Genomic DNA, 23,320 nt, shown 5'->3' with positions numbered 1-23,320 from the left:
GGAGAGCTCCAAGATTTCTTTTCAAGCACAATCCATTATTTTAAAAAAAATCCAAGCTGATAGCACTGTATAGAATGAGTTACTCTACAAATGCTTTGTGGGTACAGAAAACATAACGAGACCATTTTTTTAAAATTAGTTTATTTTGATGATCTTTGTCAAAGCCTTCCCCATTCCATTTCCATAATTTCCCAAAAATATTTTGAACGTTTGACCAACACCTGAGATGTCTTTTGGTTCCTAAGTGTGACCAGGTTATGGAGAGGATTCACCATGAGTCTCAGGGGAGGAAGAAAATACCTGAAAATAAAGAGACAAGATGTGATAAATCAGTAATTTTTCTTTGAAGTTTGCTCTGATTGGTTAGACAGAGAGCACATTGTTGGACTGAAAAACACTTTCCACAGTAAAGCCCTGTGAAGAAAGCCTACCATTGAATGTGTTTGTCCCTGTGGCTCGCTGTTTGTGGGTGATGTTTCATTAAGTTCCTCAGTGGTACCAGAATGCAGCGTGGCAGAGGACAGACTTCCTGAGGAAATTGATGCCTCTGACCCAGTCTCTGTTCTGCCTAATAAGTGACCTTGTTACAAAAAGGAGACAATACTTTATGTCATATCTATTTGAATGTTATCTGCTTCAAGGTTAGAGAAAACTGAATAAAGGGGTAAGTTTTTAAAGAAACTGTGGCACAGGGTTGGCAAGGGATTACAAGATGATTTGGTTTTATCAACGTAATTGATAATGGAAATTGGCCATTGTAGAGAGTTTCTAAAGCTGATATTTCAGGCGCTAGCCTTTCATCTGAGTGATTAAGAGAACCCCTAAATAAAATGTTTCAACTTCATTAGATGAAGGCCTGCAAAGACCAAACGCAACCTTTGTCATTGATAAAATTGAGGTAAGAGTGTTCCCAACACTTTTCATTTTTTCTAAAATTTTAAATTCTTCCTGGACAGATTACAGACTTACTTTTTCCTTCATTAGCGTCAGAGAACACATTATCAGCACCACCCTCCTCTGGGATGCCACCACCCTTCTCTAACATTCCACCTCCAGATGACATAGTATGTGATCGAGAAAGTACAAACCATTGTTTCCCGTCTGAGCCCCTGGTCAGGTGTGACCCTTGTGAACTCAGAGAGTGTTCCACGGTACCTGATGATGATGTGCTTTTCTCAGAAGCAACATGAGTAAGTGCTGCATTCAAAGGCCCTTTTGCTCCTAAATTGCTTACAGCGCTTGAAGCTAAAGGCCCTTCCCCAGATAAGCCCCTTAAATTAACGTTCCTTTCTAAGGGAGTGAAAGATGTCAGGCCAACTGATGAGTCAGGTCCCTTTATTGAAGTTCTTTCTGGGACTTGGCCAATTCGTCTCCCATGGGTACCAAAAGAATGTACCTCTAGGGCACCTGATGCTCCCTGAGCCTTGGATGATGTGCTCTCAGCTTCATCACTTGTGGATGTCAAGCGTGTCATCATTTCTGTGAGCTCAGACAAGGTGGAAAATGTCGAGCCTATGCTGCCTCGAGCATTTGGACCTTCAGATTCATGTGGAAGGGACAAATACTCCGTGCTAGAGCCATGACTCCAGTCTCCGCTTGTGAACAAAGGCTTCTGGGTGTAACTGGATGAGGTAACAACTGTAGAATTAGGTGCAGTAGTCAGTGATTTTTCAAAGGCACCAAGCCTTTGTGAAATAGCATGTAGTCTGTCCTGTCCCTGAAATGCTGTAGAATTTGCTACAAAACCCAAATTCTCTTTGTTTGTGTCCTCTATGTTCCTACCCAAGTTGGTATGAGCCCTGACAGGCTGTTCCCATAGTGAAGGGCTTGTTTTTGGGAGGGGCCCTATAAAAGGCACACTGTTGCTCGCACTTCCTTTGGCCTGGTACATTTCAGTACCTAAACCACCTGGGGTCCTTTTCTTATACAAGTCACTGTGACGCTGAACACGAGTTCTTTGAGCTTCGAAGAGCTGTCGTTCTTCTTCCATCTTTTGCTGGTAGAAGTCTAAATACCCTGGAGAATAACCAGAACGAGTGATTGGTTGGAAAGCAGAAATTGTGTCAGGGAAATTTTTTGCTAGCCCACTGCTCAAAACTGGTGGTGTCACAGCCCTTGAAAAGTGACTGGATGGCTCAGTTCTTGAAGACAACACAGAAAATTGCTGTACATTTGCTGATGATGGCTGAGAAAAACCTATGCCTTGTGAGGCCTTTACATTACTGAGCAATGATGTGGCAGCAGCAATGCTTGTAGCGTCCTTGACATCAGAGTATTGTGACCAACCTTGGGAGGTGGGTGGAAATACACGCCTTGTGTCAAGAAAGGGTTGACCAGAGTGGGAGGTCTGTGACACAGCAGCTGTCACACTTAGATCAGAAGATAACGTCACACTAAGTGAAAGAGTTGACGGAGTTGAAACATTAACAAGCTCCTCAGATTGAAGGCTTGATGCTCTACCAGACATTGTGTCCTTTCTTAAATACATTTGACCTCTATCGGAGGGGAAGTCATCCAATTGTGCCTTGTCATGCTCCTGTAAAATCTCCCTTTCTGTCGTCCGAAACTGGGCAGCCTTTTCCGCTGTTAAGCGTGCTGCTTGTAATGTTCTTTGGAAATCTGAGGACATTCCAGATTCATCTGAGGTGATACTCTCTAGTGTTGAGGACTCGAGGGCATCAGAAAGCAATGGAGAGCCATCTGTTGAAGGACTTTTGGGCTCTTCTGTTTGAGGTACTGAATTGTGTGGGGTTTGGACATGGAATGACCTGCCTCCTGTGTCCACTGCTCCCTGAAATGAAAGAAGACAATTGAAAGCTTCACCAAACGTCTTACTTTTGCAATTACAGGTCAGACTCCCTTTCCAGAGTTGGTCAAGGCTAAATGTAATAGGCTTCAAGTAATAGACTTACACTGTTTGTCAGAAATGGGTCATTGTCATAAGGGGGGCTATGAGTGAATGGTACTTCTGGAGAGAGCCTTTGATCAGGCACTGATAGACCTTCAGGCACTGATAGACCTTCAGGTACTGATAGACCTTCAGGCACTGATAGACCTTCAGGCACTGATAGACCTTCGGGCATATCCACATGTCCATAAATATCAGCAAGTTGCCTCTGGTAGGCTTGCAGTTGTTGCTCTAGTTGCTGCTGAAGAAGATTTTGCTGTTGCAGTTGTAGTTTGAGTTTCTGTTGCTCTAGAAGAGCTTCTTGTTGGCTGAGTTGTGCTGTTGGCTAAAATAAAATGAGAGAAACAAAGAGCTGTTACTCAAGTGTAACACAAGATGCAGTCCTTTTTATAATGAAACCACCTGGTGCTAACTGCAAAAAATTGTTAACAAACCACAGGTTACCAGCTCCAGTCAGGCTTTGATGTTGAAAATTAATTTCTTCTATGTTAGGGCTTAACTACAAAACCACAATGAGCCCTCTGAGCCTCCCCTTTCTAAAGGATTCATACCCCTCTTACCATAGGGGTGGTGGTGCGAGATCGTTGTGCAGCTTCCAATGGATGGAGCAATGTCCGTGCACCACTTGCTGGTGGGTTGACTCTGTCTATTTCATGCTCCATCCCTGGCATTGGCTGCCGTGTTTCCATTTCAGTTGCATCAGTCCTTCCAGGTTCTGCTTCCTCTTCCTCTCCTCCTGAAAATTCAGCTTCGGCGATTTGTTCTGGGGCAGCAGGAAATGGTATGGTGTCTGGGATCCTGCGTAAAAATATTCATCTCAGATTAGAGACCCAGTAGTTAGGCATTTTTTGGTCTTCTGAGCCATTTTTTGGCTTTGTCACGCAATACATTGGGTGACAAACTTGAATAATATCTACAAAGTAGACTAGACTTTTTATCACAGTAAAATTCACAACAGAATTCATTAATTAAAAAGAAACGGTTTGCCCATTGATGACTTCCACAATTAACACCAATTAAGGGAACACTGATTGCATGTCAGCTCCCACATCTCTAAACCTCAGGTAAAGGATCCAAATTCTCCCAAATGATTCTGGCATGTTTTCTGTTTCATGATGCCTTAGGAGAATATGGTTCATAATCAACTCTATTTTCAAAGCATTTCAATCTTTGATTCGGCAATCATACCTGAATTCCTGGGTTCTTTGGGGCAGCATTGTTGAGGTAACTGAATGAGGAATTCCTAGTGGTATATATACAGAGTAGAAATCAAAAAGGCATTAATTGCTGACAAAAATGGTTTTTAGTATCTCATTCAGTAAATTACAACAGCCCTATCAAACATGACATAAATCACAGATCATGCTAACTAATAAAAGAAGGAAAATTTCAACTCATTACAACCAAATCTTGACTTCTTATCCTGCCATCTCTTTACAAAAAATGCACTTGTAGTAGCTGCCACAACAACGTTCAACCTTACAAAATGCATTTATAAAATTTAATTTAGTCCACATTATTCCAACCTGTTTCTCCGGCACCAGGAGGTTGCCTTCCTTCTGGAAGCTGCCTTTCCTTCCACTGGTCACGCTGCCTCTCAATCCTTTTTAAAAGTCGTCCCAATGGATCTGTAGGGGGTACACCTTCAGAAGGCCCCTTTGGGGCACCATAACCTGGGGGTGCAATTTTAGGCCCAGCTTCAGGCTCACCACCATGTTCTGCTCCTCCTGAGCTCTCATCAGGAACAACTGCATCAGGGGGTTGTGTTGGCTGTTGGAACAGTTGGTGAGCATATGAATGTTTGCTATTGATTACTTGGGAGACGAACAACAAGGTACACAACTTAATTAAAGAACTGTAGAAGTGACCATGTAGGATTTTGGCTGAATGGCCCTTAGGTAAGGTGGAACAGGATATTATATACCCACTCTGAGTGAGATTATTTGAAATTTCAGCAGAGGGGTTGAAGGCTAATGTGTACAAAGTTAAATTAGAATTTTTAAAGAATTACAATGGCAATGAAAAACATGAAACTTGTTGGAACATGCACTGGATGAGATGTCAGTCCATTGCAAGGTTACCCCCCAGCATTTCATCAGGCTTCTTTGACAAATTGCCAGTACCCATTTACACCCCTGTGTTAAGAGAGGCATGGGGAGAGTAAAGTGTCTTACTCACATGATCCAGCCAGGTCTCAAACCCAGACCCCTCAACTGAAGTCCAGTTCACTGAGCATTAGGCTACTGTAAATCTCACTATTGAGACACACCTCTCATTATTTCTTACAATGCTCTAATTATATGGAGGAAAATTTTTCATAGAATACTTTCTGGGGAAGAAAAAAAAAACAAGCATCTTGGAATAAGTAACACCTCATCAAGAAAAGTAGCAGAGACATGGTCTTAGATATGAGACCTGGTCTCTGTTACAAATGATGAGCTAAAACTAAGATTAAACATCATAGCTTTTCATTGATTTTCATTAATCACACCTTTTTGGCTCCTACTGGTTCAGCAGATCCTTGATCACTCTCTGCAAAAACATGAACACTGTTTTCAATTCTTTTACAATTTAGATATGAAAGGGAAACTCACTTGGTCTTGTTGTCTGATCATCAGAATGAGATGGTCTTGAGATGATTGTGATAAGGCATTTATAAAGTGCATTATCTATAATACTGTGCTATGATGCTCTTTAGCTAGACTAAATTAAGCAGTTTACAAGTTTGAATATGCAGGAGATAGGGCCTATGAATTATCATCCTTATATGAGAAGACTAGAACATCTGACCATTTGTATTAGTCATAGCAGAGGAGGCACATTCTTCTCAGTTATTTCAAGACCCTAAGTGTTGGTCCAGTCTGAGGCTTGAACCCTTCATCTCCCATGCAACACTCTGGCGGTCTACAACCTGAGCTTACCAGGTGACAAAATGAATTATTTTCTGTAGCAGTGACTGAAATTTTGACAACCCACCTGAGAGTCCTCATTAGATTCAAGTCAGGAGTTGATTGGTTAGTTTTGTAATGATGTCCTTGGCTGTTAGATTCTAGGACATCATGCTACTCATGATTAGTCAGTTTTGATCTGTCAGTGAGGTTAAGTGATTCTATCTAGTTTGTTTGTCTATCCAGGACATTACAGCAACAAACACCCAACTGACAAGCAACTCCTTGCTTGAATCCGAAGATAAAATCTGCCCAAGTTGTCAAAATATCAGTCACTTACCAAAAAAAGTCTTTCTGAGAACCAATCTCAAGCGCACAATCAGACTTCATGAACAACAGTAACAATTACTCCGACCACCTGTAATCAAACCATTCTCAGTAACACTCACCAGATAGAAGGCTATCTACTGATGAGGGTCTTAGATGCTCAGGAGGTTCCAGTGCAACAGTCAGATCACCTGTGTAACCTAGGAAGCATCAAAATCACAATGTAAATACTCTGCAGAACAAAAAGCACCCAGAAACTTTCACACACTCAAACACAAAAAAAATTAATGTTGAAATCAATGACTCCAACCTGTGTGCATCATGTACATGTCTTCAAATGCTTGCTCTAAGTCTCTTTGGCGATCCTCTGCATCCTCCAACCTTTTATGTGGAGGTTGAAATATGCGCACCTACAGGGATACAAATTTGTCATCCAAAGAAACTTCTCCTTTGTGGAGTAGCATGAAGGCAAACCATGCACTGCTTGCAAAGCATACCCGGCTATGTGAAATGTAGTTCAACCAGTGACCATAAGTGTTCTGACTTTTGTTTCAGAAAACTTGGTTTTAAACCCTTTCACTCCCAAGATTCCATTGCAATTCTCCTTACTGTCTGCTATACAATTCTTAAGATGCTAGTTTGGAGAATTTGGTATTGGATCAATAATAATCCCCTAATTTATATTTTCCTTTATTCTCATTACCTGCCTGCCTGATGTGGTATTGATATTGTAAGGAGAAAATCTGTCTTGGTCACTCATTAGAGTGTTAAAGAAAATTCAGGAAGTTTACAACAATATCATAATATTTGATCAGGAACACTTACAGGGATCCGAGCCACAGCTTCTTGCCTTCGCTGGCGATCATGTCTCTCCAAACTCTCCAGTTCTTTCATCAACCTTTCATGGTCCTACCAAAACACATACCAGTAATGCAAACAAATCAATAAATTCTGCAATGTTGCTGTTTGGTGATCAGTAAATGATCTCAACAAATCAACAGTGGTCAAGTGTGGTCTGTACTCTTATCTACAAAAATAATTTGTTACTGTTCCTCATGAGTCTGCAACAAATTTTGACCACTGTGATGACGAATATTGTTGTTGATATGAATACAGACCATGTTAAATCACTGTCAATTTGTTTTTTACCACTGACAATATCAACATCTATTAAAACGATTCTTTTAGTGTATAACCATTGTGTGACAAGTTGGCATGAGCAGCGTTGTCTGCACTCTGTTTGACAATAGCAAATTGTCCAATCAGATAGCAACATTACTGCCAATTGTGGCAAAACTGTATGTGTTCCATAGACAAGTCATCACAAAGATGTGCTTGGTTAGTCACTTGGACCATCCAATGAATATTTTGGTGCACTCTGCAAAGGTTGTAAGAGTGCTTGTTTGGTTGGGACCAAAGTCTGAGTCTCAGTGAATGAATAGAGATGTCTCCTGGTAACAATTCTCAAAAGCAAAAAGTGTTTTAAGTAAGTTCTCACTTCTTCCAACTGTAGCTGAGCCAAAGCATGTTTGTGTCTTAGTCTGGCCTTCTCATTTTGTTCAGCTTTACCTCGTTGAACCTCCTACCGCAAAAGAAAACAAGACACAGAATGAAGCATTATGAAAAACACTCCCAATTTTTTGGGGAAGATTTCAATGTCACAGTGATTTTTGTTTGACTCTCAGTAGATGAAAATTTAAACACTGGAATAAAAACCTCTATGATTGTTTGAATTCTTTCTTCTTCATCTTTTGCAGCTTCTCTAGCATCTTCCTGAGGGAGTAAAACATTTAGATGTTAAAGCAATCTGATTCAGTAGAGTAAAGTTTTCCCCTTTAGAATATAATTAATTACTTAAAGTGATGAGAAATCCCATTGGTACGAGAATTATTCAAAGGCAGATTGCTCTGCCTCCTCAACTTCGAAAAATGGTATCCTACAGAACAGGCCTATTTTTTTTGCATTTTTCAGGCGCACAGTAGCAAGTGCAAGCCATATGAGGAGTGCAAAATAATTTTTTTACCCTTCTTCCTTCACCCATGACTCACTTTTTGCACTCACCTCACGCTTGCCTCTTGAAAAAATAAATTGTTGTTAATCATGACAATGTTTACCTGACTTAGATCCAGATCTCGCTCTACATGAACAGCAGGTTTCAAGTGAAAACGTGATGTACCAAAGTTGTCAAGTTTCTTCTTGTTAGAATGTGGTAGGTCTTGGTAAATAACAAGTTTGAGAAAAACATTGTCAAATAAAAACCATGAATATACAAATTTGAAAAGAATGGATGAAATATTGAGAACCACAAACAAACAAACTTTCTCCTGCACCTTTCTCCTGACTTAAGTCCTGAAAAAAATGTATAGTGGAACTTCTTAATTTTAAAAGTAATTTCTTTATTATCAATAATTTAAGTTCTTCAACAGCCATGAGACAACATATTTTTAAGTTTTCATCTCAGACAGACATTTATCTTTTAATTAGCTGCTTAATAGAATGATATTATTGTGGACCCATGTACAAAAATATATACTGATAATGATTTAAGGCTTTTATTTTCATGACTGAAAACTTAATACAAGCTGCTTGAATAGTTTTAATTTGTATTCTGAAAAATTCACACTCCCTCAGCAATCATTAGATTACTTGATAATAAGTTGGTTCATTTTATTTTAATTGAGTGCTTACTCCATAATTTTAGCTTTGATCCAGAACTCAAGACAAATTACCGGTGACTCACACTAATCAAAAATTTGAGTGAATTTCAAGGTCTTTGGTACACAAAGGTTCCTGTACCTTAATGGGATCAACTACTGGAGGTAAAGACGCAATCCTTGCTGCTCGCTGACGTTCAATCTCCAAGGCTAGCTTCCTAGAAGGAGAAAGAAAATAAAATTTTTATAACTGACAATAATTTAAGTGACCAAACAATATGACACCATGAAAAGTTTCTTTCATCAATTAAAATACACCCTGTGGGATAACACATAGGAGAGGAGGAGGGAGAGGGAGAGGGAGGGGGAGGGAGAGGAGGATGGACAGGAAGAGGGGAAGGGAGGGAGGGAGGGAAAGGGGGAGAGAGAAAGAAGCTTAAAAAAAATTTTATAGTAGAAAAATGTTTGGGAACATCAGAGGGGGTTAAATTAAATATGGATCAAAGTAATAATTACAAGAATCAAAAGCCTTGTTCAAAACACATATATTGCAAATCACAGGTAGATTATTACCTCCCTTCCAAGCGTTCTCTCTCTGGCTGAGTCATCTTGTCCCTTTCATACATGAGCTAAAAATTAAGGATATCATTACTCTTCATTGGAATGTTGATTGCCACATGCAGGTAGGAATCACATGTCGTTAATTTTCACTAAGGACCATTAATAGTACATAATGACTTTCACTGTGACATCACATGCGATATTATCACCTGATTTTCCAGGTGAGAGTAGTCCTCAGAAGGACTGTTGTCAGTAGTGGTGACTGACCTTTTGACAACCTGAGGAGGAGTCGTCAGAGTCATCATCATCACTCTGATGATGACTTCCGCTCAGGTGGTCACAATGTCAGTCATCACTATGACAACAGTCCTTCTCAGGACTACACTCACCCAGATGATCAGACTACACTATCACAAAAGACTTTTACTGATTATATTTTTAGCTTTTCAATTCATGAAAACCAGTCAGATGATTAACATTTCATTTACTTAGAAAAATAAGTTAAAAAATTGATCTGGAAAATGCAAAGAATATACAAGTGATCTTCTCATTGGAAAGGAGAGGACAAAAGATTCAAAATTATTGGCTCTTATTTTAACTGTTTTAACTTCCAACATCTCATTGTTTAGTACATCTCTTTAATGTCTGCCATACTTTCCCCCTGATCACCTATTATTTCAGAGAATTTGGTCTTGGATCAACTAATAATCCCATGACTGATATATTTTTTTTATTCCCATCACATGTCTGCTTGATATTGTATTGATATTATGGGGAGAAATTTTGAATTGGTCACTCATGTGATTTAAAGGGCTAATGTAACATATAAAAATCTCCTGTTGATCACAGTGGCTTAAAGACAATTACCCCTCCCTCATTTTCTTTTATTTTATTCACGACCCCCCCCCCTCCCCTTTATAAAGGGCATGAAAATCTGTGATCCCGAGACCAGTTGTATAAAGGGTGGACAACTCTATCCAATGGATAAATCGCTATCCAGCAGATAAGAGATAGCAAAACGTACTGCATTATCCACCAGATAGAGATTTATCCAGTAAATAGTGTTATCCAATCTTTGAACGACCAGAGCCTGTTTGTCAAATCTGTGGTCTTTATCCACCCATTACCCTCCTCCTTACTGATTTTAAACAAGTCTCGAAAAACAATTAAAACAATTATTACTGTTAAGAATTATTTAAAACCACCAAAGAAGAGATGCCGCACTCTGGTCTATTACACCCTTCACCTGTTCTAGTGCTTTCTTGTACCTCTCTGATGCCCTGAAATATAAAATTATTGCAAAATAAAATTAGATCAGGCTGGATGAAGTTAGAGACCTCTCATAAAAAGAATAGACATTCAGTGATACATTATTTAGAAGAAACGTTCTTTGTATAGAGAATTTAGTACATAGAATTCATGCAAGTCTCTCTTATAAAGAAAGTGACCCAAAGATCCCACCAGTAATTCTCTTTATAGTGTGCTATACAATTCCTTTCATGTTAGTGCTGAGAATTTGATATTCAGTTGACTTATAATCTCCTAACTGATATATTTCTATATTCTCTTCACTTATCTGCTTGATACTGTAATGATATTGTGAGGAGAAAATCTCTCTTAGTCACTCATGGGTCAGAGTTTAAGAGGTAAGTGTAAGAAGTCAAGAGGGCCACAACTGCCCTCCCCCCCCCTCTTGGGTGGGTTGCTGGTCCACAGCAGACCACCCTTCAGCATCCATCAAGCTTCCATACTACCATATACTCCTGAGTCGAGAGAGACATGGTGAGAGTGAAGCATTTGCAGATGAATTCAATACAAAGACCCAGTGAGGCCTTGAAACCAGTCCCCTTCATTCAGAGTCCTTTATGCTATTTCCTAGCCATGTAGTCTCCCTGAAAAAAACTTATCAATGAGCTTCTGACAACAAACACTAAGAGTACCTCTGTCTTTCCTCCACAGTCATATCTGGTTTAGAATAGTTTGTTTGATCCTTAAAAAAAAGAAGCAAATTAAATCATCTCAATTTCTTCATTAAAAACATCATCATTATCAGTGATGTGGAAAAAAATCAATCTGTAAATTGAATTGTTTTCTATAAAGTACCTCAGAAGCAGTCCTGTGTCCCAATCCAAACTCTGCCACATTTTCTTGATATTTTTTCTCCAAATCTGATTTCCGCTTTTCTTGTGCAATCTCCCATTGGTCCTTAATTCAGTGAATGGTAAAAAAATTATTGAAGGATTTTGAGCAGTTCAATTGCCTTATTTGTAAAATTACATCGCTAAAATACCAAAAAAAGGCTCAGCTCTTTACACCCTGAGATTAGTATTTAAATTCTCCAATCTGTTCTGTCAACTTTTCCTATGGTATAGAGAGGGAGAATTTGTCTAACAATCAGGAGGTTCTTAAATTGGTGATTGTTTCCTTTATTCTTCTGTCCTATACATTTGACTCAAGGGTGATACTGTAAGGAGAAACTACAAGCCCATCATTCTTGAGAGTTACACGGTTAACCTCAATATGACATAGTTGTCAATATCAACGTAACAAGCTCATCATTTTATTAAGAAAAGGTTCTGTGTAATGCTATCACAAGTTCTGTAACATACCTTCAGATGAGAGGTCAGTTGTTTCAGCCCAATATTTTTTCTTTTTCTGGCATCCTTTAGCACTTTACGAGAAAATGCTTTCTCTTGTTCTCTGATCTAGGCATTCAGCAAGTAAGATCAATTCAGTGTCTATGGGGGAGAGGGAGGGGGAAGGGAGACAGAATTTAAGGGTATGTTACTACTGTGGATCCCCAATCCCTGACCCTACCCTACTCAAAAGCAAAATATTTTACAGATTGTCATATTTCAACCCTGATGAAGTCACTTTTAGTATATAAAATAATTTTTTAAAATCTGCAATTAAGGAATTACTGGTCCTGCGACTTTTTTTGAGGAGTTATATCAAGTCATTTAGTCATGTCAAATTTAATTTTTAACCCAAACAAATATTTACAACTGTGATTATATATTTGTAAACTGTAATTAGTTATTGACATTCATAAGTAAGCAGAAGTGGTTGACTTAAACCCTTAACTCACTGAAGAGATTAAAATATAACTTCTCTCTAATATCCTTATGCTATCCGGCAAACAGGTAGTAAGAATACTCAAACTTATCAGATAGAAGTTATCTTGATCAAAAACTAAATTCTCGTCATTTATAAGGAAAACACAGCAGCTAGAGAGGAGAATTAATAATCAGATCTCGGGAGTTAAAGCTTTAATGAGGTAGTGTCCTCTTAATTGATCAAATTCAAAAAATTTTCTCAAAGTTTTAACCCTTTACTCCCTAACATCAGTATGCATATTCTCCATACTGTTCTCTACACGATTCCTAAGTTGCTGACGAGGAGAATTTGTTTAACAATCAAGAACTTCTTTAGTAAGTGATCATTTTCTTTATTCTCATGACCTGAACGTGTGTCTCAGCGGTGATATTGTTGGGAGAAATTAGATGCGAATCACTCTTGAGGGTTAAAGGGTGAAACGTCAAGCAAAGAATACTTAGAAGAAAAAAAAGTCAACTAAAATTGATACTAGTATCAATCTTACTCTCGTACCTGTTTTAAGCGTTGCTTCTTCCTTTTGACTTTCTCATCTTGGAGTATATTCGCCTGAAAATTTAAATTCCGTTTATTTGATATTAAACATTCTGTCTACAATCAAACTACCAGACGCATATGGAAGCTATATCTATACAGAAGTATTTGGTCGTTACTACTGACTAACGCTAATTTTAACAAACCTCTTCATTGGGACTTGGTTTCAACACTTTCCTTCCTTCATTCCCTTGCTTCTTCATTTTCTCCCTTTTTTTGAGTAAAACTTCCTTAGCAAATGACGTGATCATACATTCTAAACAATAGATCGACACCACAACCATCCATAACAAAGTTTTGCAAACAAAACCAATCCAACAGGTAGTTGAAAGGCTAAATCCTTAAGATCCAGATGGCTCTTAATCAACAATCAGCTGCAGTTTTTACTTTGAAAAAATATTTTTCAGTACCTGATTTGACTAATTTTTTTACATCACTCCATTCTGCTTTAAATTTCGTTAATTCTGATTTGCTTTAATTCGCGCGCCATTTTGATTTTGTCGTTGTTACCGAGTCCTTCTCGCCTCTCATACTGACCGTGATCACTGGGACTGCTGTTAATATATTGCGCAAGATCACAAAATTCTTCCTTTTTTCGGCTCGATCTGTTGTATTCGGGTTTTACAGCACTATACTGTAACGCGAAATCCTGACCCATCGACATCATGATTGTTTACAGGGACCTTCTATCCAGTAAGTACTAGGTCTCAACCACGTGTGACTGTCTTGAAAGTTCTATTTTCCCTGAATTGTCCCGAGAAACAGTGTATGTTGAGTTGACTTTCATCGGTATTTCTGATCTTTTGGTACACGACTTTAGTCTGTGAAACAAGAATAATTTTGTTGGATAGGCTCATTAATTGTATCATGAAGGTTAATGGCTATACCTAGTCGAGTTTTTATCAATCACAGTACAATCATTCCATAGAAGAAGAAAAAAACAGAAACAAAATGGCTGACGATTTCACAAACTACACAGAGCAGTTAAAGTTACTTATCCTGCCTCAAATGTCACGAACATTCGATAAAGAAAACTTTTAATCGTATTTTGTCGTTGTTCTTCGTATACGTGGGGATTTCAAGAGTAGAGAGATAATAAATGCTCCAGATTAAAGTTAACATCAAAGTTAAAAAGACAGACAGGCTTACGTAAAGTGCCCATGACACGATTTTTTTTTAGTATTTTCTGGTTCATAGGTGTATTTAAAATTAGAAATGATGGACCTTACCCCTTAGTGAGTTCTCCTTGACCATGTCAATGCTGACTGATACAAAATTATGAGAGATTTCTAAGTCTCAACTGAGAGTTTCCACAGTTTTCTGCGTTATCACCAACTACTTCGTAACACTATTTAGACAAAATAAGAGCACTTTAGGGCCCCAAAAATCCGAGTTTTAATTTTTTTGAAATTTTTCTTTTATCTGAATTCGTTTGTACACATGGTAAGCTAAATATTTTTGCAAAAAAAAATTTTTGTGTTATAGGCACTTCCATTGTGATTTCTATTTTCTAGCACATGAGACATTGTGTGCCATTGATGTGAACAAACAGGTCAAACAACCAGTCAACTTATTTCAGTAAATCCTTTTATCAAATTGATTTCTCCTGCTGAATCAGGCAATTCTTAAACTGTATACCTACTTTAATGGGAATTTTGTCAAATTAACCCTTTAACTCCCATGAGTGACCAAGACAGAATTTCTTCTTATAATATCAATACAATATCAATCAGATAAGTGATGAGAATAAAGAAAAATATCAATTTGGGGATAACTAGTTGATCCAATACTAAGTTCTCTGAATTAACATTACAAAAATCACATGGTTGATAGTTAGGAGAATTACAAATTTGATCTGGGAGTTACAGGGTTAAAGGGGAAACTTTGCATGACGCCGATTTATGTGTAAACTGACACAACTGATTGGCCTTAGTCCTCAGTTTTGTAATATGTTGTAATTTCTACACAATTAAGCAAATGGTTTTTTGTTCTTATATAACTTATTTTTTGGTGGATAATAAACCTGGTCGCTCTTGCAAGTTCTCCATGATGTTTTCAATATATTTCCTATGGTACTTTCATGGAGAATTTGTATGGCAATCAAGAGCCTTTGAAGTGGCAATAATTTCCTTTAGCCCTAATCTTTGATTCAGGGGTGAAGCAGTTGGGAGAAATAAGATGCTTATCAGTCCTCAGTCATAAGGGTTGATGGATTGACAGGCATTTAATCTATCAGAAGTTGATCATATTTTTATTCACAAGCTGTAATCGCTATTAGTGTTGTAAACAATTCTAAGTGAACTGTTCTTCTCAGCTACAAATTGAATTTTCAATCACTAAACTTCAGATTTGTGTATCCTTCTTCAGCCTTGTAAACCCATAGCCAAACCCAAACCCAAACCAAATCCAATTTCCTCTGGATTTTCATCATTTATAAATGTGATTTTACTCATGGTAACTCAAACCCTAGATATTGAACCTCCCACTTACCTGGAGCATTTTTTTACTCTTGAAACCTTGAGCCAGGTCAAACCATGTCTGTCAATATGTGGCAAATCAAAACAAACAGTGTACCAGTGTACTGCAGTTCAAAACATCTACATTACATTGTGATTTTTGCAGTAATTTAGTGTTCCATTTTCACTCAACTTCTCTCTATAATCAAATTTGATGAAAATGTTTACTGTATGAGTAGAAAAAAAATCAGTGAACACTGTTTTTCTCTTATTTCTAGTCCTTTGTTTTCAACTCCCAGCAACTCATACTCCTGATTACTCAAAAATTCTTTTAATTTACCTCCAAGGTTTGAGTTATCAGGATGCAACTGTATTAGTACTTCCTGGAAATTAAATTTTTTTGAAACTAAAATCATGTGTTGAATGTTTCAGTATTTTTTAATTCTTCATTGTCAATAATCCATCTCTTTTACAGATGATGAGTTGTTCACTGACAGTTGCAAAATGAGAGAAGTAGATGACAGTGTATTCATTGAAGTAGAAGGCAAAGTAAGTAAAATTGATCTGGTTTTTTTTTCTTTTCTTTTTTTTTCTTTTTTTACAAAATCATCAAACCATGTTTAATAATCAAAAGCTTCGTTGTCGGCAATCATTTCTTTTACTCTTGTGACATCAAGATTTGATTTAACTACAGTAGTGTAAGGAGTTGTTAGATTTTTTGTCACTTCTATGGGTTTAAGAGTTAATTAACAATTATTTGCCAAAGGCAAAGTGAATATTAAAGAATAGTCTGGGGGATTATTCAACAATCTTCACTGAGCCTGAGAGAAATAATTAGTTTTAGTATAATTGCAACAGTTGACATTAGCAGCAAGTTTCCACTAGTATTTAGCTGGCACATCTTAATTCCATCAACAAAACCTTCATAGCTCTCCTTTGAAAAGTGTCATGCCAAACTTTTTAGCATCTTTTGTGCTTTTCAAACTTGTATTTTCCTCTGTCACAATTATCATGTCCTGTGGAGTGTTGAAGAAATGCAAGGCTGCCATTTTGAAATTTAATGCTCCTGTTGTAATCACTTTGCACGAGGCAATCACAACCAGATATGATGCAATCCTCAACCAGTAAGAGTGCATGCATCTTTATAATCACCAGAGCAATAATTGCTTTAGTATAATTATTATACTAAAGCTAGTTAAAAAGTTGTCTTAATTTTTTTTGGTGAAAGGCTTCATCTGAAGCGAGTACCAGTTCAAAGCAAGACAAACTATAATACTCACTTACAAGTGTTACTGTATAAAATCTCTCTTTATAAAACCATTATATTGAAAATGTACCATCTTCTTTTACTCTGTGTTGAATGATGGTGAAGTTTTTATGCCTTCCTTAGCATACTACAGAGTGCACCAAAGTTGATGATGCTATGATTGGTGGGAACAAGTCTGCCGAATCTTTTGAGGAAGAATCTGCCGATGCATCCACAAGTGGGGTCGACATTGTCCTCCAAAACAGATTAGCATGGGTAGACATGGACAAAAAAAAATACCAGAAGTATATCAAGGCATATGTGGCCAAACTTGTGGAAAAACTTACCGAGACCAAGCCAGACTATGTGGCTACGTTCAAGAAAAAAGCTATACCAGCAGTGAAGAGGATTCTCGATAACTTTGAGGAATGGGACTTTTACCGTGGAGAGACTGACTTTGAAGGGGCAAACGGAATGCTTTGCATCTTGGGATATCGTGAGGATCAAACAACCCCCTATTTGCTGTTTTTCAAAGATGGACTTCTTGAAGAGAAAGTGGTAGGCTTTTTGTTTGCTTGATATGAGAGGTCAACTTTAAAAGATTTCTCTAGATACTATGCAAATGATATTTTGTCTCTCAACCTTGAAAAAATATGAAAAATTGTAACATCAACAGCATTTTGAGATTCCAAAGGGGAACCTATCCATCTCTTAGAACTTGATCATGGCCACAGTTGTATTGAGTCTTGGTCAAGAAACCATCAAAGGCTAACCAAATTGCACAAGCCCATAGTGCAGGTGCAATTTGTAGTCCTGGAAAAATTAATGAGTGCTGATTTATCCCAAATGGCACAAAGAAAATCATGTGATTTACTGGTAATTAGTAGCAGTTAAATGTCTTTATTTCAAGTCGTGGTTCACCAGTTTGGTCACTTGCCTTTGCCTTGTTGCCAAAGTAGTCGGGCTTTTTCCTCAAGAATTTGCTTCAAGCTTTAAAAACCTCTCTTGTGAATCATTGAGCATTTGTATTCTTTCTCTGTCAGGTATTTGTCAACTGCAGTAATTTTCACAATAGTTACTGAGCTCATAATGTTCCCCATTTTTTGTATAAACTGTTGCACAAAACTCCTCAAGAATTTTATCTTATATTTAGTCACTTTGAACAAGCCTTGAAATCTGATTGCTTGTGTTTTAGTAAAGCTCTCTCATTGGCTGGGAAAAGATACAATTAAGACCAAAATGTGGTGCAATTTGTGTATTAATGGCACTCATGAGAGCCAATCAAATTGTAAGGATCAACAGAGATTTTAAAATGGATGTAATTGAGAAAAATATCAATTAGGGGATTATTTGTTGATCCCATACCAAATTTTCCAAACCAACATCAGAAGAATTTTATGGCAGACAGTAGGGAGAATTGCTCAAGAAATCTTGGAAGTGAAAAGGTTAAGGATTAATTTGCAGTACTACAAGGATGAATGATCAGAGTTTCCTTTCCTATGTGTAACAGATAATTTAACCCTTTCACTCCCAAGATCTAATTAGTAATTCTCCTTACTATCTGCCATACAATTTTTATGACATTAGTTCAGAGAATTTGGTATTGGATCAACTAATAATCCCATGATTGATATTCTTCTCTATTCTAATCACCTGCCTGCTTGATATTGTATTGATATTGTAAGGAGAAATTCTGTCTTGGTCACATGTAGGAGTGAAAGGGTTAAACACCTTGGATTTTGGGTGCAGACTTTCACCCAAACAATCTTTCCAGCTATTCTGCCTGGATTTGTTTAGTTTTGAGTGGAACTAGTCATATAGAGAGTGATACTTGACTCCACAGCTTGACATGAACTGTCCAACTTGTCATTACCTGTTGATGAATTGCCTTAACCGTTTAACTGCCAAGATCTCATTAGTAATTCTCCTTACTGTCTGCCATACAATTCTTATGATGTCAATTTGGAGAATTTGGTATTAGATCATCTAATAATTCCTAACTGATATTTCATTTAATTCTCAGCACTTCTATGCTTGATATTGTTTTGATATTGTAAGGAGAAATTCTTTCTTAGTCACTCATGGGAGGTAAAGGGTTAACTTGTACCTTTTAATGTTCTATGTTGCAGAACAAGATGTTAAACTGTTTTTTTTTTCTTTTTATTTCCTGCAGTAACCATATCCAGACAAGGAGATTACCCAAATATATCTATAACGCATGAGAATTTCAGTTTTCTTTCCACTTGAAGAGGAATTTTTATTTTGAACAAGTCAGAATAATTGTCATCATAACACTGTGTTGTACACTTGTGTTGTGTTTCCCTTAAATCAGATGTAGCTTATTTGTACCCTGTCCAAAATCATCGTAAAGGAGTGAAGTTTTCTTGTCACAGGCCATTATTTTAACATCAAAAAATTGGCGTAGGGTGGAGCTTTTCTTCTCTGCAGAGTAAGAATTTTATTGCTCATAGCAATCACTGGTTGAATCGCTAAAATGTACTGTAAGTAACATTCTTGCTTGGCAATGACAGGACAAAACAATAAATATGGTCATTCTCAGTAATACTTACAGTGTGGTGAAGACTTTATTGGAAGCCCAAGTTAGTGTTTATAGTTTGCGTGTGTCTCCCTTCTTTCTCTTGTTCCACGGGGCAGGATGAGAACAGACACTGCGAGAAAAGTTGCATACATTGGTTTCTGTGTTTTTACGAGCATTTCTGTTGTCGTTTTGTTTGGGTGGGACCAGAGAAACGGGGAGATTGCGGAGTGTTGAAAATTTTCAGAAGCACTAATTTCAATAAAAACCTGTGCTAAATTAGATCCAAACAACCAAAATTCCTGCCTGGCTATCAATACGCGATACGAAAAGAGACATCTCTAGGGCCACACAATATGACCCGTTATTTAGTCCCTCCGAGGAAATACAGCCCGTACACTGTTTGCACTGGATCTGCGGCCACAGGGAAGTGTGCACCGCACGCATGACCGCTTGACTGCCGTTTGTGGTAGTTTCGAGGCAGAGCTCCCCAAAAAAGCTGTTGGTTGTGTGTCGACCGATTTTTGGCCTCTAGTTAGCCCACTGTTGGTGGTTTTAGAAACTTACCCCTTGTATTCACGAAACTGTTAGCGTCGAGGAGAGCACGCAAGTCGCACCTAACAAAGCTAAAGCAGAAAATCGATGATGCGACGAAAGGCAATCACCGGTACTACTGAGATTGCTCTATTCGATTCCTGCGTCGCTTAGCTTTAACAGAGGAAGCTAACCCTTTCAGGAACTTAGTACCAAAATAATAGATTTGCTGGAAACGCCTGGAAATCTTGAAAAAGAAGTTATTGAAGCAGAGAGAACTAAATGGACTTATTTTAGAGAAAGTATGCGTCACTGAGAAGATAGTCGAGCTCGCAAACAAGAATGCCAATCAACATGTACATGCGTCATGTCCTCCTCAAGATACCGCCGTTCCTTCGCCAGAATCACCACAAATAGGAAAGGAAAAATGAACAAGTCGTTCCCTTCGACAGCCGAAGTAGCAGGTAATGATAACTCTGGTAATTCACTCACCTCATCACTAAATTCCTCGACATCGCCGCCGGTGAGTACGAGTCATTCATTTTAAGCTAATCGTTTACCTGAACTAGTGTTTAGTGGAATGACAAGCCCTTAAGAGAGTTGAATTATTAAAGGAGAGATTCGTTCACATGGAAGCCCTTCTTAACTTACCATCTCCAACTGATCATTTAAGCAGGGTAATTGAGCATTATCAACTGAGTTGACAACGTAAATTGGCCATCGTAAACAGCTGGCGTTTCGAGCGTTGGCCCTTCGTCAGGGCAATAGACGATGGGCTAATGCTGGAAACGTCAGCTTTAAAGCTCTTTACGGTGGCCAATTTACGTTATCAACTCAGTTGATAACACCAAAATACCCTGTTATACTCTTCCATCGACGCAGCACCACAGTTTCTTTAGAAACTTGCCCCCTTTGATCAATTATGTGGTTTGAGGGCTTTCTACGACTCGATAGAATCTCACATCCAGGGACTTGAGATGCTAGGGAAGAAAACAGAAACTTACGAAGACATTCTTGTCTCAATTAAGAAGAAATTACCGAATGAGATCAAGAGAAATCTAGCAAGACAGAACGGAAACAAGGAGTGGCATTTCGACAGTTTACGCATGGCAATATTAAATGAGTTTGATATCTTGGAGGCTGGAAAGAATAGTTGTAATGATTTTGAAGTTATCGACAGCTCACTAGATAACACCCACCGCTGCATTTTCCATGAGTGCAAGGTCAAATCTACCTCCAAACTCTGATCAATCACGCACCAAATAACATGTCTTCTCTGCAAAGATGAATACAATTCAACTGATTTTAATGTTGTGACAGATAAGGAAAGGAGGCTTCTTTTGTTCGTAATGCCAAGGCCCTTTGTCAGAATGTCGAGAAACCTCCTACAGCAAAAACCAGTGACCTAACATCTGCAAACAAGACTTCAAGTCCACCTGTCACAGATAAGGCTCCATTGCATTCAATCTCACCCTTACACATTGTAGGCTCGATTTCCGCTGCTTTCTTGTGTCCGGTCTTCGCTCCTTCCCGAGAGAAGTGGGTTCAGGGGCAGGAACGCGGGCTAATATTCCCGAACAGCGGCTGGTAATTGAGCCTATTCACATTGGCAGTGCAAACAAATAATAATAATAATAATAATAACGAATTTTTATACAGGATTGAAAAACCCATCAGTGTGTAACACTGTTGTCCTTGGGGTCCTGTCAAAAATAATAAATAAATAAATAAAATAAAATTTAACAAGATATAATCATTGATCTTAAGGTCTAGAAAAGCATACAATAAAATGAAAAAAAATTAAAAATTAAATAAAAATGCTCTGAAAAGGATACCTATAACCACGTTTAGATAGAATTTAACTAAAATAATCTCGCAATTTGTTCTTAAATTTCAGTCTCGAATCTAACGACCTTAGTTCAGCAGGCAGGTTGTTGAAAGTCTTTGCTCCTTGGTAATAGAAGCTCTTTTTACCAAATTCTAAACGAACTTTGGGTAATTTCACTGATATACCGTTATTCCTAGTGGCCTTAGAATGAACCAGCCTTTCGAAGTAGTTCTTAAAGGGTGTGCAAACATTATTCAGGAGACAGTCGAAAACAAACAGACAGCTTTTACGCTTGATCAAATTGTTCACGGATGGGGGATTAAAAGAACTATTGCCGATAACTTTAAAGCCTCGTCGTTCGATGTTCTTTATCATTTCCTTTCGGTAATCCGGAAAGCTAAGACCAAGTGTTCCGCAATAGGTAAAGATAGGTGCGATCATAGTGTTATAGATCGATTCTGCACACTTTTGGTCGATCAAAGGACGAATTGATCGCAAGAGATTGATTCTGGTTGCAGCTTTTTTATAGATTCGGTCAAAATGTGATGCGAGGTTTAGTGATGAGTCAAGGTGAACACCTAAGTACTTATAGGTAGAGGTATTATTGATGAGTGACCCATTAGCAGAAAGTTTAAGTTCCTTGTCTTGAAGGTTGATTCTTTTAGCTGTTCCAAATAACATAGACTCCGTCTTGTCCTTTTTTAGGTTAATGATCAGTTCGTTGTCTTTAAACCACTCGCACAGGTTGTTCATATCCTCGCTAAGGCTTCTCTGTATAGTATCAATATCTTTAGAAGAGGTATAGATGACTGAATCGTCGGCATAAGTGATAATCTTCGAGTGTTGAAGCGGTTTATGTACATCGTTGAAAAAGATAATGAATAAGATAGGACCCAGGATACTTCCCTGAGGAACACCTGTGAGAATGGGTTGAGGTTCTGATAGCACGCCTTTATATTGGACAACTTGTGATCTGCAGAAAAGGTAATCAGTGAACCATGCGAGTTCTGTTCCACGAACTCCGTAAGTTGAAAGCTTGCTCAGGAGGCCAGAGTGACTGATGGTGTCAAACGCCTTGGATAGATCGATGAAAACACAGCCTGTCAGGTTACCATTCTCACCTTCTCTTCTGATAGCATCGGTAAGATGAGTAACGGCCAGTTCAGTAGAGCGCATGCGACGGAAGCCGTACTGAAAATGAGAAAGTAGACCATTCTGTTCAAAATGAGCCATCAGCTGCTTATATACCACTTTCTCCAGGATCTTTGACATTGAAGGAAGTATTGAAATAGGCCTATAATTGTCGATTTCGGCCATTGAACCAGATTTAAAAAGTGGTACAATTTTAGCCGCTTTCCAGTCAGTAGGTACAGACCCTGTTGCGAGAGACAGGTTAATTATATGCGTGAGAGGCTTGGCTATTATATCAGCAGAGTCCTTTAACATTCCAGAAGGAAAGTTGTCAAGGCCAGAGGACTTATTTCTCTTAAGGCTCTTTAATGCATTAAGGACAACCTTTTCCGAGACTGATCTAAACTCAAAGTTCTCTAGCGGCTGCTGGGTGTCTATTGTAAGGGGCCTTTTCCAGACAAAATTGCAAAGAGGGAAGATCTTTCTTTTTAGAGATCGCGCAACATCAGTGAAGAATTTGCAGAACAAATTTGCAATAACCTCTTTGTCGGTTTCTACTGCTTCATTAACGAGAAAAGCTGCTCCTGGTTCCTTTGTAGACTT

At 38.2% G+C, this 23,320-nt stretch overlaps 2 protein-coding genes across 5 annotated transcripts; one reads left to right on the top strand and one right to left on the bottom strand.

Moving 5' to 3' along the window:
- Window positions 1-27: 27 nt before the first annotated feature.
- Window positions 28-13,482, bottom strand: LOC131769236 (serine-rich adhesin for platelets-like). Of its 4 annotated transcripts, XM_059084983.2 has the most exons (24): window positions 13,397-13,482; window positions 13,133-13,196; window positions 12,948-13,001; window positions 11,948-12,043; window positions 11,442-11,543; window positions 11,279-11,328; window positions 10,585-10,618; window positions 9,351-9,406; window positions 8,920-8,995; window positions 8,454-8,472; window positions 8,238-8,338; window positions 7,840-7,896; window positions 7,622-7,705; window positions 6,949-7,032; window positions 6,434-6,533; window positions 6,246-6,323; window positions 5,400-5,440; window positions 4,435-4,678; window positions 4,097-4,151; window positions 3,469-3,706; window positions 2,913-3,233; window positions 970-2,791; window positions 432-580; window positions 32-300 (listed from the first exon to the last, which is right to left on the bottom strand). In XM_059084983.2, exons 2-24 carry the CDS (start codon window positions 13,187-13,189, stop codon window positions 256-258), a joined length of 3,963 nt encoding a protein of 1,320 aa, XP_058940966.2. In that variant the 5' UTR covers window positions 13,190-13,196; window positions 13,397-13,482; the 3' UTR covers window positions 32-255. The 4 variants fall into 4 exon arrangements, with proteins under 4 accessions (XP_066024896.1, XP_066024895.1, XP_058940966.2 ...); XM_066168798.1 differs by having other exon boundaries at window positions 31-300; window positions 13,133-13,469; XM_066168799.1 differs by lacking the exon at window positions 11,442-11,543 and having other exon boundaries at window positions 28-300; window positions 13,133-13,469.
- A 74-nt stretch (window positions 13,483-13,556) lies between these two features.
- On the top strand, window positions 13,557-19,251 carry LOC131769213 (translationally-controlled tumor protein homolog). Its single transcript, XM_059084968.2, has 4 exons — window positions 13,557-13,679; window positions 15,918-15,991; window positions 16,833-17,246; window positions 18,862-19,251. Exons 1-4 carry the CDS (start codon window positions 13,652-13,654, stop codon window positions 18,862-18,864), a joined length of 519 nt encoding a protein of 172 aa, XP_058940951.1. The 5' UTR covers window positions 13,557-13,651; the 3' UTR covers window positions 18,865-19,251.
- The last annotated feature ends 4,069 nt before the right edge of the window (window positions 19,252-23,320 follow it).

The sequence above is a fragment of the Pocillopora verrucosa genome, chromosome 6 (assembly GCF_036669915.1).
Source record: "Pocillopora verrucosa isolate sample1 chromosome 6, ASM3666991v2, whole genome shotgun sequence".
Lineage (NCBI taxonomy): Eukaryota > Metazoa > Cnidaria > Anthozoa > Scleractinia > Pocilloporidae > Pocillopora > Pocillopora verrucosa.
The sequence above is the reverse complement of the archived record's forward strand: the minus strand, read 5'-3'. Positions and strand labels throughout refer to the sequence as shown.

Bases quoted from the DNA above. Each gene is read 5' to 3' on its own strand.
- LOC131769236 (XM_066168798.1), bottom strand. From the start codon at position 13,270: ATGGTTGTGGTGTCGATCTATTGTTTAGAATGTATGATCACGTCATTT. The intron at 11,329-11,441 runs GTACTTTATAGA...CTTTTTTTTAAG, and splicing joins GACACAGGACTGCTTCTGAG to GATCAAACAAACTATTCTAA. The intron at 7,033-7,621 runs GTGAGAACTTAC...GTGTTTTGGTAG, and splicing joins CTCAGCTACAGTTGGAAGAA to GACCATGAAAGGTTGATGAA.
- LOC131769213 (XM_059084968.2), top strand. From the start codon at position 13,652: ATGATTGTTTACAGGGACCTTCTATCCA. The intron at 13,680-15,917 runs GTAAGTACTAGG...TCTCTTTTACAG, and splicing joins TTACAGGGACCTTCTATCCA to ATGATGAGTTGTTCACTGAC. The intron at 15,992-16,832 runs GTAAGTAAAATT...TGCCTTCCTTAG, and splicing joins TCATTGAAGTAGAAGGCAAA to CATACTACAGAGTGCACCAA.